Genomic DNA, 13289 nt, shown 5'->3' with positions numbered 1-13289 from the left:
GCCTATACTCAAGAGGGACAGGCGACAAGATCACGATCATCACAGCATACGTGGACGACATGCTGATAACATCACCCAGTCGTGAGGAAGTAGACCGCGCAAAGCGGGAGATCATGGACAAATGGGAGACGCAAGACAATGGAAGGATCAAAGAATTTCTGGGTATCAAGATTATACGTGATAGAAGACGGAGGAGGATATCCCTGAGTCTAACGGCATACATCAAGGAAATGGTGAACAAATGGTTAGGAGGAGCAAACGAGAAATCCTGGATACCCATGCTGAGTGTAGCGAACACCGCCGGAGGCGAGCGATGTGAACCTAAGCGAGCAAAGAGGTATCAAGAATTGGTCGGCCAACTATTATGGGTCTCCAACACAGCCCGACCAGATATTGCCTTTGCCGTCGGCGTATTGGCGCGATATATGTCGATCCCGATCGACAGTGCATGGAAGGCAGCTGTCCACGTGGTAAAGTACCTGAACCAAACGAACGAATATCAGTTGCACCTAGGAGGAGAGACAAACGAGCACTTGGATACACCGGTAACGACGTATACCGACGCAAACTGGGCATCCGACCCCACAAATGGACGAAGAAGTACCTCGGGGTCGATAACATATGTGTATGGATGTCCGGTGAGTTGGAAATCACACGTTCAGAAGTGTGTGGCACTGTCGGCAGTCGAAGCAGAGTTTGTCGCCGCTTCCGAAGCGGTACGAGAAACCTTATTCTTCTCATATTTGCTCCGGGATTTGGAGGCCACGGGCGTTCGGCCCGTACTATACACAGACAGCCAGGGGTGCATACAGGTGAGTAAAGACCCAGCCAAACATTGGAAGTTAAAGCACATCGACACACGGTATCATTTCGTACGCGATCACGTACAAGAGGGCGATGTGGAGATCAAATATGTCGGAACGGCAAACAACGTTGCAGATGTCTTGACAAAACCCTTACAGGGTCTTAACACCTCACGATTGGCTAGGATGATAGGACTGGAGATCCCGCCGAAGGGGGGAGTTGAAGATGCGTCGGCATCTCAAGCAAGGTGCACGTGTTACGGCCGAGACATCGAGATACGGGAGGCTCACATAAGCGAGGAGCACAATGAGGTATGCAATTGTTGTCATGGTGACAGCACAGTGGCACCCGGTATCATAGCAACACAGGGGTACAAATGAAGGAACACACCCTGCCTCGGATGGGATCAGAGCAGTGAATGGAGTATATATATGTGTTTGTCATTTAGTCTCACACTAAGAAAACCAAGCATTACATAGAACATACGGCTGTGGCAAAGGGAGTCTGATCGTGACCCCGATAACGCCGTATATTAATTGTTATCTTCAATTCAAGTTCCCAGCTTTGGCGGGCGTCGACCGGTGCCCTGATTCTGCTCGCCGAACAAAGGGACGCTTCCGGACCATGCTGCTGCTGCTGCTCATGTCTCAATGTCTGTTACGCACGGCGTACCAAAGATCGACGCCACTGCTAAACAAATGATTGCCTCCAAGCAAGAGGCCCATCTCCGTTCTGCAAGAGGCTGATAACGTCTGAGTCACGAGCGCGTAGCCCAACAGGCGGCAAGTGAGACATGAGCGCAGCAAACGTCAAGGTGGAGCAGGTTCTTCCCCAACACTTTATGACGCTGCTCTGGGCAGTCGGAGGAGTCAAAGAGGCTTGTGCTACAGTTGGTAATGACATTTTGAAAGCTAACGCTGAATGCTGTGGAGTATTGACCGCAAAGACCTGGTTTTGTCGCCTACTTGGCTTCTCTGTGACACGGTAAGACTGAAGTTCGATTGAGCTTCGGCTATGTGTTGATCGCATGCCGCCAATGACATGTAATGATGAGGTTCTTGACGACGTTGCTGATGATTTGCTGATGCCGGAGCCAATTTGCGGTTGCAGGGTGCAGAAAGTAAACTTGCAATGTGAGTTGTCGCCGGCTGCTTTAGTCAATGCAAACAGCAAGGCCAGGAAGGCAGGGAACTGATGCTCGCGATGGACAAGAAGGCCTCGGCTGCTCATAAAGTGGACCTGCTGCGTCAGCCAGGACACAACTCTTTCTGAACCCGCGAAAAAGCACCGACCCCGCGGAATCTGAGCTCATTTACTCTCTTGCTTTCGCGAGCCAGAGTGAAACAGACAGCATCTGAAGGCTCGCTTCTCCCGCACTCTCTTCACCCTAACCATTGCAGAGAGAAAAAGACGTAAAAAAAAAAAAAAGAAAAAAAAAAAAGAAAAAAAAAAGGGGGAAAAAAAGAAAAAGAGGGATCTGTTGATCACACACAGCCGCTGTGCTCATCCGCTGCTCCTCTACTATGGCTGCTGTCACGTTCCTTGAGAAGCAAACCCTCACATATTCACATTGCCGTCTCATCAAAGGCAATCCGCGCCCACAGCCATGTCGGGCTGAGCTCATTTCGATGCATTCCATCTCCACCAACATCCCTCATAAGCTTTGCTGTTAGCGTCATCCACTGCTTGCTCACGGCTCATACACCTTCCTTCTCGACCAAGCCGACCTTCGACCAAAGCCTAGCTTTTCACGTATCGACGCCTTGCCAAGAAGCAGCATTCCTATCGGCGCATCACTTACAGGCTTTCTTCTCGTTGCGCTACCAACAGCACCAGCACATTCTGCCACCAGCATAGCCGCACCCAAACCTCATTCAACGGCTCGTCCGCTTCCGATGCCTTTGCTCGGCTAGCTGAGACAACTTGAGGCCCGTTACCTTTTGACGTTCCCTTCGCGACCCAGTTGATCGCCTACACTGCGCCATCCAAGATACCACGCTCAGACTCGTTTGCCAATCGCACCACATCAATGTGCTAATATACCCCTCACAACAGTCCGGAGCTTCCATAGTTGATGCCTCTAGAACAGATTCGATCCGTCGCAGCGCTCAACTCATCCGAGTCGCTGCGGCGCGCCAGCTACTTCGACTACACCCCGTCTTCTTCTTCCTCGTCTGCAACCGTCAATTCTCCATACTATCGTGACGATCCCGGCAGTGACGATGAAAGGGACCCTGCCGAAGGAGAGGGTGAGGACCAGTACTCCGATCGCACCAAAACTTACTCGACACCCTCTCTCAGGTGCGAGTCAATGAGTCTGGCCAAGCTTGGAGGCGTGGGAGGTGTTACCCGCTCAGGTAGCTGGGGTCGCAGCTCGCTACCGGAGACGTCTCTTTCCTCAGGGCATTCCGGTGACGACAGCCGACCTTACCATTCCAAGCCACATCGATCTTCGCTAGCTCATTATCAGGAAGATTCCGAAGAGGAAGACTCAGATCGTATAGCAAGCGCCGACAGTGAGCAATCTTCAGCTTTGCCAACCTCATCCGCTACCACCAATGTGCCAGATCGACGCAGTTCTGAGCCCGATCACGTCTCAGCCGACAGAGCATCAAAATACGATCCGCCACTTTCAGCTTCTGCGGATCAATCTCACTCTTCGGCAGCTCCCACTTCCTCCCGCACATCGACAGCTTCTTCTGCTGCTGCATTCTCTCTCCGCTCTCTCTCAAATCGCACATCGACAGGAAGTGTTTCCAGCCTGGCATCCTCGGTCGTATCTCGTAGCGAGCTCGATCGACTTACTCCCGCTCCTCCGACTGAGTCGCCAGTATCGCTCGACACCACGCTCGCCAACAAGCTCCACTCCGACTTGACACTCACATGTTCCTCTTCAACGACATCTGCAACGGCTCCATCCAGCCCAAAGCCAACGCACGCGACAACAGAAGCTGAACGCAACGTTGCTGACGGACAACAGAGCGACGATGGTACGGATGGGCAGAACGGGGATACCACAGAATCAACTCCAACGCCCGATGATACTGCCATGGTAGAAGAACAGCTTTCCCAGGAGCTCGAGACACCACCGGCTGTTCTCACATCGCCAGCACCCACCCGCAAGGCCGAAGAGCAGCTTCTGCCTGCCGCACAACTATTGTCTTTGCCGCCAGCAGAGCAGCGTCAGCTCCTTGGATCTCCAACAGCTGAGAACAGTATGCAGCCCAGCGCAGAAGAGCTGCTCTCTTCCTCTGCCACCAACGTCTTCTTGCCGCTCGTTCCGCGTCGTCATTCCGGTATGATCATGTTACGTTCCCGCTCGCAATTGGCCTTGCATCCTGGTTTGACCATGACGTTCACAAGTGCAGACGGAGGTCGAGCTGCTGCTCGTGAACGAGCGCGAAAGCAGACCGGCTGGGAGAATGCACCTTTCAGCGTTCTCGAGGCGCAAAGGCATGCACCTAGCTTCGCCTATTCACAACCTGCCTCACCAGGCACGACGACTCCTACTTGGGACCCTTCATCCGCGTCTCTCTCGCTGCAACCTGCCTCTTCAGTAACAGAGCTAGCAGGCACTCGATCGCCAAAGCTTTCGTCGCAGCCTTTGGAGCAACCTGCATCTTCGCCACAATCTCCATCGTCCCTTCATCCTCTCGCCAAGCCAGCAAACGTTGCCGGATCTCAAAGATCGCAAGCTCTGTTGCGGCAAAAATCCGAACGTACCCTGTCTCGTGCAGCGTTGGCTAGGCTCGACACTGTTTTGAGCTACCAAGGCCTTGAAGCTTCCGAACCCGTTTTGCCAGCATCCGCCAATGCCGCTACGACCTCGATGCCACAGGGCAGCAGGATGCCTCCTGTAAGATCGCCGTCCGGCTCTGTCATCCTCGGTTCTGCCAGTTTGCTTCGCACACCAACGACCGAGGAATGGTCGCGCTACCTGGAAAGCCAGGGCGTTGGATTGGCAGGGCGCAGAAGCCGAAGCGGCACCAACTTCAGCTCCAGCTCGTCGGTGCAGCGAGGAAGCCGTCTGGCATTGTCAGGCTCGCAATCGGCGTCGAGAGTCAATCTCGAAGCCGGCGCAGTTGACTACGGCGACGACAGTGATATGGACAGTGATGATTCGGACGACCATGGCCTAGGCGTTGAGGTGATGGAGAAGCTCAAACAGCTGGGTCTCAGCCGTGCAGCCAGCAGAGCAGGCTCCGTACTCGGCGACGAGTTGGGCAGCTTGCACGAGGAGGACGAAGACAACCTTTCGCCCGTGTCACCCCAGGTGGGCAAAATCTTGCCTCAAACGGATTTGACTCCTCTTACCCCACTGGCCTCGGACAACAAGGCACTCCCCAAGACGCAGGGTAGCCCCCTGACAGTGATGAACGATAGCTCTGGAACGCCTCAGCCAATGCTGGATCGAGGGACAACGCTTCGCCTTCCACGCAGCAAGAGACCAACCGTCTCCGGAGACGTTCAAGGTGCAGCGCAACTCTACCCGCAGGATTACAATGGCGAGAAGAGCATCGCTGACTTTGAGATTGTCTCGGACGTCGGACGGGGAGCGTATGGCTTGGTGAAGAAGGCAAGAAAGAAGGGTCTTGATGGCTCTCCTCAGGGAGACGAGGTAGTCATCAAGTACATCATCAAGAGCCGCATCCTTGCCGACTGCTGGCGTCGGCACCGTGTCCTCGGTCCCATCCCTGTCGAGATCCATGTCATGGACCAGCTCAGACGCATCGCATACGTCCCGCCCGTCAAGCCGCGACCCTGGGCACCTAAGCGACCCAAGACTCTTGAAGAGTATCGCGCTCGCAAACGGCTCGAGGCGGAACGAGGGGAAGCATTGGGCAAAACGGGCTCTTCGGCACCCACAGCGACAGCAACATCCCATCCCAACATCTGCAGGATGCTTGACTTCTTCGAAGACTACGAATTCTACTACTTGGTAATGCCCTGTTTCGGCCGCGGCCAAGATCTCTTTGACCATGTCGAGAGCGCGCCTGATGGTCTCGCTGCATCACAGTGTCGAAGCATCTTTGGCCAGGTTGCGGATGCGCTCTGGTTCTTGCACGCCAACAACATTGTCCACCGTGACATCAAGGACGAGAACATCATCTTGGATGGAGAGGGCAATGCACAGTTTATCGACTTCGGAAGTGCAGCACATGTGCGGCCTGGAAAGCTGTTCGACACGTTCAGCGGCACCCTCGACTACGCAGCTGCCGAGATCTTGCAGGGAGAGAAGTATGCAGGTCAGGCACAGGATGTCTGGGCGCTTGGTGTCGTTGGCTTTGTGCTGCTCTGCGGAGAATGTCCATTCTGGAATGGTGAAGAGGCGGTGCAAGGGCTGGAGGAGGGCACGAGAGCAGCACAAACCTTGAAAGAACGCTGCATGATTGCTCGTGGTGGACCTTCTGATCCAGATGCAGATCTCGCTGACGAGGACTTGGAGATGGCACCGCTCGACCCGGCATGGTCGCCTTGCAAGGACAAGGAAGGAGTTGAGCCTGACGGCGGAGGACGAGTTGACGACTTTGTTGATCTTATCACACGCTGCCTTGAGCTCAACCCTGAGTCGAGACCATCGGCTGAGCAGATTTGTCAGCACCGCTTCTTGGCTGGCTATGCTGGCTGGACAGGTCGATGTGGTTGGCAACGGCTTAAAGCACCTCTGGTGCCGTCTTGCACCAATAATAGCGAAGCGAAAGCAAGCGCGTCTGGAGCGTCCACCACTGCTTCGGGTTAAGCCAAGGCAAGCGCAGATAACAAGCATACCACACGAAACCTTTTGTGTTCAGTCATGACGGCCATGGTTGGCCAGATACGGCTTACTTCTGAAGCCATCTAACGCACTGTCATCGTAGAAACACATTGGCATCTGACCTTTTTCTTTTTTCTTTTCTTTTTCTTTTTCTTTTTTTGCGAACAAACTGCATATTCTAGTGCCATTTCGCGTTTCTTACCGATGAGAGCTGATCATACGAACAACCCTGAGCAAAGCATGCTTCTCACTAGAGCCGAAACGGCTTCAGGAATATCGAATGCTTGGCCAGACGAGACCATGTCTCCGCGGTTGCAATGCAGAAATCCTTCAGCCTGCTGTCACAATAATATGTGCGCCGTTTTACACTGTCAAAGTGCTTGAGCTGAGAAAAGAAAAAGGAAAGAATTACAACACGCGTGTGTTGGTGTCTCAGGCAAAATCAGCACCAACACTGCTTGCTTCCAACTGCTGATCTGCAGCCTCGAGACAATCTTTTGAGCTGAAATTAGGCGCAAGCAGCTCGTTCGCTCTCCTGAATGGCTCGCCAAATGAAGCAACAGCGCCTGTGTCTCAAAACACAACGAACAACACATTGAACCCTTCCATCAACCACCCTACATCGAATCACCACCATCATCACGACCAAATAGTCCGTCTCTTGACCAACTCAGCACACTTCTTGAGACGCTTCAAGGTGCAAGAAACCTCGATTGCCCCTCCCAGATCCCGAAGACCAGCAAAGCGGCGCCCAATCCGGAAATTTTCCGCACATCCAATGCTCTGCGTTTGAGACCATCGCCCTCACAAACTTGGTCGCAAGGGCTCGCCATTCACCAAAATGTCCGAAAAACGTCGACCCATATCATTGCAGTCCTCACGCACACGCCAGCGACTGCCAACGCTGGCTGAGGTACTGGCGAGACGCACTCTTCCTCCGGTCGATCTCTACTGCTTCTACCTCTACTTGCAACGCGAAGCGGCTGAAGATGCGCTCGACTTTTGGCTCGACGTTCAGCAGCACGAGAACTTATGCAGAGCCTACTTCAAGGATCTGCGCAAATCAGGAAAATCTGTGAAGGAGGACTGGCCTCAGTACTATGCCGAAGCACTCGAACGAGGCAGTATTTACAACAAGATCAATGGCATCAACGAGCAGAGTGCAGACACAACTACTGGCTCCCGCAGAGGTCCAGAGACCAGTTGGGACCATCAGAGCCGAGTCGAGAGTCCGGAAAGCAACTACTCGACTCTCTCGCATGCACCTAGCCCCCTCCCACGCGCTGCTGGCGAGGCGTCAGGAGCAGTCTTGAACGCCCCTCGATTCCCAGGAGACCCTGACTATCTCGCTCAGCAGACTCGTGCGGAAAGGAAGAGCATTCTTGCCAAGCGAGGATCTGTCGCACCCACCGTCATCTCACGCTCTGCTGCCATTACTCGTATCGACCTCATCGCTTCTGCCGAGCGCATCTACGCACGATACCTTCTGCCAGGTTCCGAGAAGGAAATCTATCTCCCAGCACCGCTCAGGATCAACTCATTCCCCATCTCTTCCTCTACCTTGCCGCACCCGCAAGATGAAGAGCAGCAACGAGCCTTAGCACGAATCCCTGACATGTTCCACTCGCAGAAGGAGTACGTTTTCAGAACCATGGAGGCCGATGTCTTCCCTCGTTTCCTACGGGCGAAAGCATTCGGCAATCTCACACCCATTTCGGTCCTCGTGCGTCTCTCGCTCGGTCTCTTGGCGCTATGGGCGGCGCTGGCCACCGCCTTTAGCTTTATTTTCCTCGACGTCAACCGTGCTAAGCGATGCTGGGTCATTCTACCATTCTCCGTGGCAGTACTGCTGCTCATGTCACACCAATACGAACTGGATCCCATCTTGGTATTGCTCTCGCAGAGCGAGACTACGCCGTTTAGATTGATTCGTATACGCGAGCCGTACGTGCACAGGCTGTTGTTACAGCGCTCACTAGGTGTGTTGCTGCTGATTGCTTTGATCACGGCAGCGTTGACAGTCTTATTCGTGTTTGTGCCAGGGCACAGGCTCTGATGCGTGCGTCGTGCCTCGATTCACAAGGACACCTCTTTTCATCTTACACACACTCTTTTGGTCTTGTCTGTCTTTACCGTGTTGATCTTCAGTCAGTCTCTAGCTGTTTAGTTCTAATACCATTGTCGTTCCTTCCTTGTCTTTGTGGCTGTGTTGAATGCTTTCGGAAGGCTTCCATGCTTCTAGACCTCGATGTCTGCGTTGAGAGTTGTGCGATGCCTGTGCTTTTGAGGCTCATGGCAGAAGCAGACACAAACAGGTTTGCTTCTCATGTCTGGAACCGAAAGAAGTTGCAGCCGGCTTCCTCGAAGGAATGCTGCCGAGACACAACGACGCCATGTCCTCTCACTGTGAGTGACGCTTCGAAGGGGACGCTCGAGGGAATAGAATGTTTGCATCGTTAGATCCAGTCTCTTCAAACCCCTCTGTACGGCGCGTCTACTTCTCTCGGTGTACTCACTCCATCTCCTGACAGCACATCTGCTTGGTATACTCCGAGCCATATGACAGCCTTTCTCCCCAGTCTTGCTCTCTTTGTCTCGTGGCGAAGGCCTTATCAGTAAGTTCCGTGTCGTGACGGAAAACCTCTTCATATCATTCAAGTCTTCCTGCCTCAGGAAGAGGAGACGACACTTGCAAGAAGAACAATGGAGGTATGGCTTCGTTTCGTGACGGAGCCTGTGTGAAAAGCGTCTCAAGACACTGTGACGCGGACGGTTGGCCGCTCCATAGATACTGTAACGGCAACGCGAGGGTACTGAGCTTGTGTTGACGATCGGTATAGTAAAGCCTCAAAGTTGTCTATGTCTCCAGTGCTTTTGATGCCGCTCCATCGCTCAGCGGACTCAGCATGAGTATCTCAGGCGTGAGTACGGGGCTATGTGCGTATGCGGATGGCAAGCAATCTGATACGAGAGTTGACTTGTGCGTCCGCGAATGACGCCCCGTTGCTGAGCATCAACATCAGCAAGTTAACAAGAGGTCAACATTAGCAAGTTAACAAGAGGTCAACATTAGCAAGTTAACAAGAGGTCCTCTTCTGCAATCACACATGTCTCGCCTGACGGACTCCAGAGCTTTGACGACGTTGTCGCGGGTATTGCGGTAAGCCGAGTGCCTGTAATGTCTCCGTCTTCTTCAATGGTACCAGTATGCTGAACAGAGACAAGATCTACTCGCAGAAGTGGTGGCTCAATGCATTCAAAACCGGCGACGGCATTTTGGTTTGTGGACCGCTCGAGACAGGTTTGCTCATTACTCAGAAGGTTGCTCAACCGTGAACTGCTGCTCACTGCACAACTTGGCACTGAATCACACTTGAGAGGTTGTCGTAACAAAATGAGTTTTGAGCAGTGCAAACAAAAGAAAGCACAGCGAGGTATATGTACATTACGACCTCGACTGAATTAAGAAGAATCAGACGAGCATTGAGAGACTATGCAAATGTAGAAAGAGAGAATGAAAGAGAGTACAATGAATATGCTGCTATGAAAGGGGGGTAATTAGATTAGAGGAGACGACCAAACTTGGTACCGTCAACCTTGGCGTTGGCCTTCAGTTCACCGCGCTTGACGATGGTGTAAGCCTCACCAGGAGTGACATAGGTGGCAGCCTTGTCGTTGATCGACTTGACTCCCTCAGCCGACTGATGAGCCTTGAGCTGCTCAGAAGCAGCGGCGACATTAGTGGTAGCGGCCATAGGGGTCTCGTCGGTGGGAGTGGCAGGGCCAGCGAAGTCCTCATCGTCCGAGGTGACGGGCGAAGGAGGAGCACCGGCGGGACGGTTAGCCGAAGTGCCGGTAGCGCGGTTCTCGCGCTCGGCCTTGGCGAGCTCGTCCTTGGCAAGCTGGTAACCGCCGTCGAGAACACCGACTCGCATCATGGAAAGCAAGTTGTGAGCAGCGTTGGAGTGGTCATAGACACCACCGAGGAAAGCAGTGGTAGCATCCTTACCAATCTTGCCAGTAAGAAGGTGACGTCCACCAGGGTGCTCATCAAGGAACGAAGAGACATCGTGGATGAAGCCGTGAACAACGATGAGGGGGCGAGCCTTGGACTCCTCAACGAAGTCGTCCCACGAGATGACGGGAAGGTGAGCCGAAGACTTGGGCCACTCGAGCTGCTGACCAAACTCGTGGGCCTTCTGAAGTTGCATCGCGAGACGACCCTTCTTGACCTCGTTATCAGGGAAGGTCTTGAGGTGCGAAGCGAGACCGATCTTGTGCATTGAGGCAATGAACCACTTGGTGGGGTCGAATTGATACCACTGGACGGCGTTACGGTAGTCCATGGGGAACTGGTGGTGGAAGTTGTGGTAGCCTTCGCCGACGGTAACAAGAGCGGTGAAAAAGTGGTCACGAGGAGTCATCTTGTTGTCGAAGGTGGCCTCACCGAGGTAGTGGGCGAGCGAGTTGACGCAGAAGGTCGAGTGGTGGACGAAAACAAGACGGAGCATACCGGCGAAGAAGAATCCTCCGCGCCAGTCATTCCAGCCGAGACCAGCAACCAAGGTGGGGAGGCCGAAGCCGAAGAAAAGGAGCATGGGAATGTAGAGCTTGTGCTGAAACTTGATCACTGGGTTCTTGCGAAGATCCGAAATGTCAGCAACACCGGGCTTGCGGCGAGGCTTGACGAGCATCCAGCCGAGGTGCGACCAGAAAAGGCCGAAATGAGCTCCATAGGGGTCAAGATCGGTGTCGGTGTAGCGATGGTGAGCACGGTGTCCACGAGCCCACCAGTGGATGGAGCCCTGAACGGCACCGGAACCCATGCATGCGAGGAAATACTGAAGAGGAGACGAAGCGTTATAGGCGCGGTGAGCCCAAAGTCGGTGGTAGCCAGCAGTGATACCGAGACCAGTGAGGAAGTAATATACGAAGGCCCAAGCAGCGGTGTAGCTGTTCCAACTAGTGGTGAAGAGACCGTAGATGGCAAGAAGAGGGGTGATGGTAAGAGCCAAGAACGAGACCCACTGGATCTCGCTCAGAATGTTCTTGATTGTGACAGGAGGAAGAGGCTTCTCGGTGGCGAGCACTCGAGAGACGTAGTCATCGGGGATATTGGCATCCGCAAACTCGTCCTTAGATGCAACCTTCGCATCCTTGGTAACAGTGGTAGACCTTTGCTTGATGTCAGCGGTCATGTTTGCTGTGTGTATAGTGTTTTGGTGATGGTTGAAGGAAGCATGGAATCGAGCAGCAGAGGAAGGGATACTTATATGAATCCGCTCGCATTGCTGAGCGTGTGGAAAATCCGACACGTGTTGCCTGAGAAAGAAGTGACTCAAGCTATTGTAGCGACCTAAGCTGAAGAGGGAATGAACGCCGGCCACGGCTTTGCCGATAAGACGCAATGCGTGCAGTGACGCTCACGGAGCAATCAGAGTCGGGGGGTCGCCACCATTGACGGTCCTCGAAAGTGTCTCGGCCTGTGGCGAAGGCTGGGGTTCCTGTTCGGTGGCCTTTGCGTCCCAACGGAGCGCACTTGACGAAAGTGTCAAACTACGCACATTAGAAGACAAGACCAGGCGGGCATTATCGGCGAACAGAAGATTTCGTTCAAAAGAAAAAAAAGAAAAAAAAAGGACGAAATTATGATTTAATCCTTCCTCGGCTGTGGTGCCGACTCACTCTCGAATTCGCGTGAATGTTTTCTTCCAACAGCGCCACCAGCAACAAGGGCTATAGAGGGGAACTGCGCCACCCTGTCCCGCCTCTGTCCAACTTTTGTTGGGAAAAAAAAAGTTCAAGCATGCATGACAGCAGTCAAAGCGTTGATGCTCACCACCATAAGGGGCAATGGCCTCTTGTAGGTTACGACGATGCCGTTGAACGTTTCCTCCGAGGCCTTTGAAAAGCCAGGATCAGTGAAGGTCGTCAGCTGCTTACTGTTCACGAAGCTGGACTCGACCACATCACAATGAGTAGACGTCTCTACAGAGAGGGTAAGTCCAGCTTGACGGCTCAATTTGTCAGCAGCCCAGATAGTTATGCAGATTAGGTTGGGCGTGGTGGATCGCTGGGACCGCCATGTGGCTCCATCGGGTCAACCGATACCAGCGATTCTAACCTGTACCACCACACAGAGCAACAAACAGGCAGTCGCAGACCGCAATCATCAGACAACCATGATCAGCCGTTCAAGGTCGGAGCTTGACGAGACCTTGCTTCAGACTCAGGGGCCCAGCATCGGATGTCAAGAGTTCTGACCTTGCCTGCTTTGTCGAGGGCTTTGATCTGTTAGGTTGCGGAACCAAAGAGGCTAGAACTTCCGGGACAGAGCCAAACGCCGAGGATGAACGGAGTCAAGGTCGAAATAAGAGGCGGATTGTGCAGATTTCTCAGCAAATTTGTTGAGCGGCGGGACAGCTTTCATCAGCGACGGGGGGCAGCGGATGAACACATAGATACGTTGAGACTGTGTCGTACGAGTCCAAGCTCGAAGCTTCTCAAATATTATGTAATACTGACTGTAGAAGTATTTCCTCCACTTTCGACTTTCGAAGGAAGAAGTCTAAATTTCCAAGGCCCCTGTCACACACATTCACGCCGCTGCGAGGCGAGACCGCCCTCGACAGTTGCGGATCCTCGCGTTCTCGCCTCAACTCGGCAGATCCATCTGTCCAACCACACAAGGCTCAAGCAGCAACATCGAGTCGACATGGTGATGGTCATG

The 13289-nt window shown here is 53.3% G+C and overlaps 3 protein-coding genes across 3 annotated transcripts; 2 read left to right on the top strand and 1 right to left on the bottom strand.

Annotated features, from left to right (window-relative positions):
- Positions 1-2878: 2878 nt before the first annotated feature.
- On the top strand, positions 2879-6544 carry UHO2_02173 (uncharacterized protein; the record flags this gene model as incomplete). The annotated part of the gene is made up of 1 exon (XM_041559610.1): positions 2879-6544. One exon carries the CDS (start codon positions 2879-2881, stop codon positions 6542-6544), a length of 3666 nt encoding a protein of 1221 aa, XP_041415544.1.
- Positions 6545-7400: 856 nt separating this feature from the next.
- UHO2_02172 (related to RAX1 - Protein involved in determination of budding patterns) lies at positions 7401-8615 on the top strand (the record flags this gene model as incomplete). The annotated part of the gene is made up of 1 exon (XM_041559609.1): positions 7401-8615. The coding sequence occupies one exon, from the start codon at positions 7401-7403 to the stop codon at positions 8613-8615; it is 1215 nt and encodes a 404-aa protein (XP_041415543.1).
- A 1507-nt stretch (positions 8616-10122) lies between these two features.
- On the bottom strand, positions 10123-11757 carry UHO2_02171 (putative stearoyl-CoA desaturase; the record flags this gene model as incomplete). Its single annotated transcript, XM_041559608.1, has 1 exon — positions 10123-11757. The coding sequence occupies one exon, from the start codon at positions 11755-11757 to the stop codon at positions 10123-10125; it is 1635 nt and encodes a 544-aa protein (XP_041415542.1).
- Positions 11758-13289: the final 1532 nt, after the last annotated feature.

The sequence above is a fragment of the Ustilago hordei genome, assembly GCF_900519145.1.
Source record: "Ustilago hordei strain Uho2 genome assembly, contig: UHO2_contig_03, whole genome shotgun sequence".
Classification (NCBI taxonomy): domain Eukaryota; kingdom Fungi; phylum Basidiomycota; class Ustilaginomycetes; order Ustilaginales; family Ustilaginaceae; genus Ustilago; species Ustilago hordei.
Note: the sequence above shows the minus strand (reverse complement) of the source record. Positions and strands in the feature narration are given on the sequence as shown.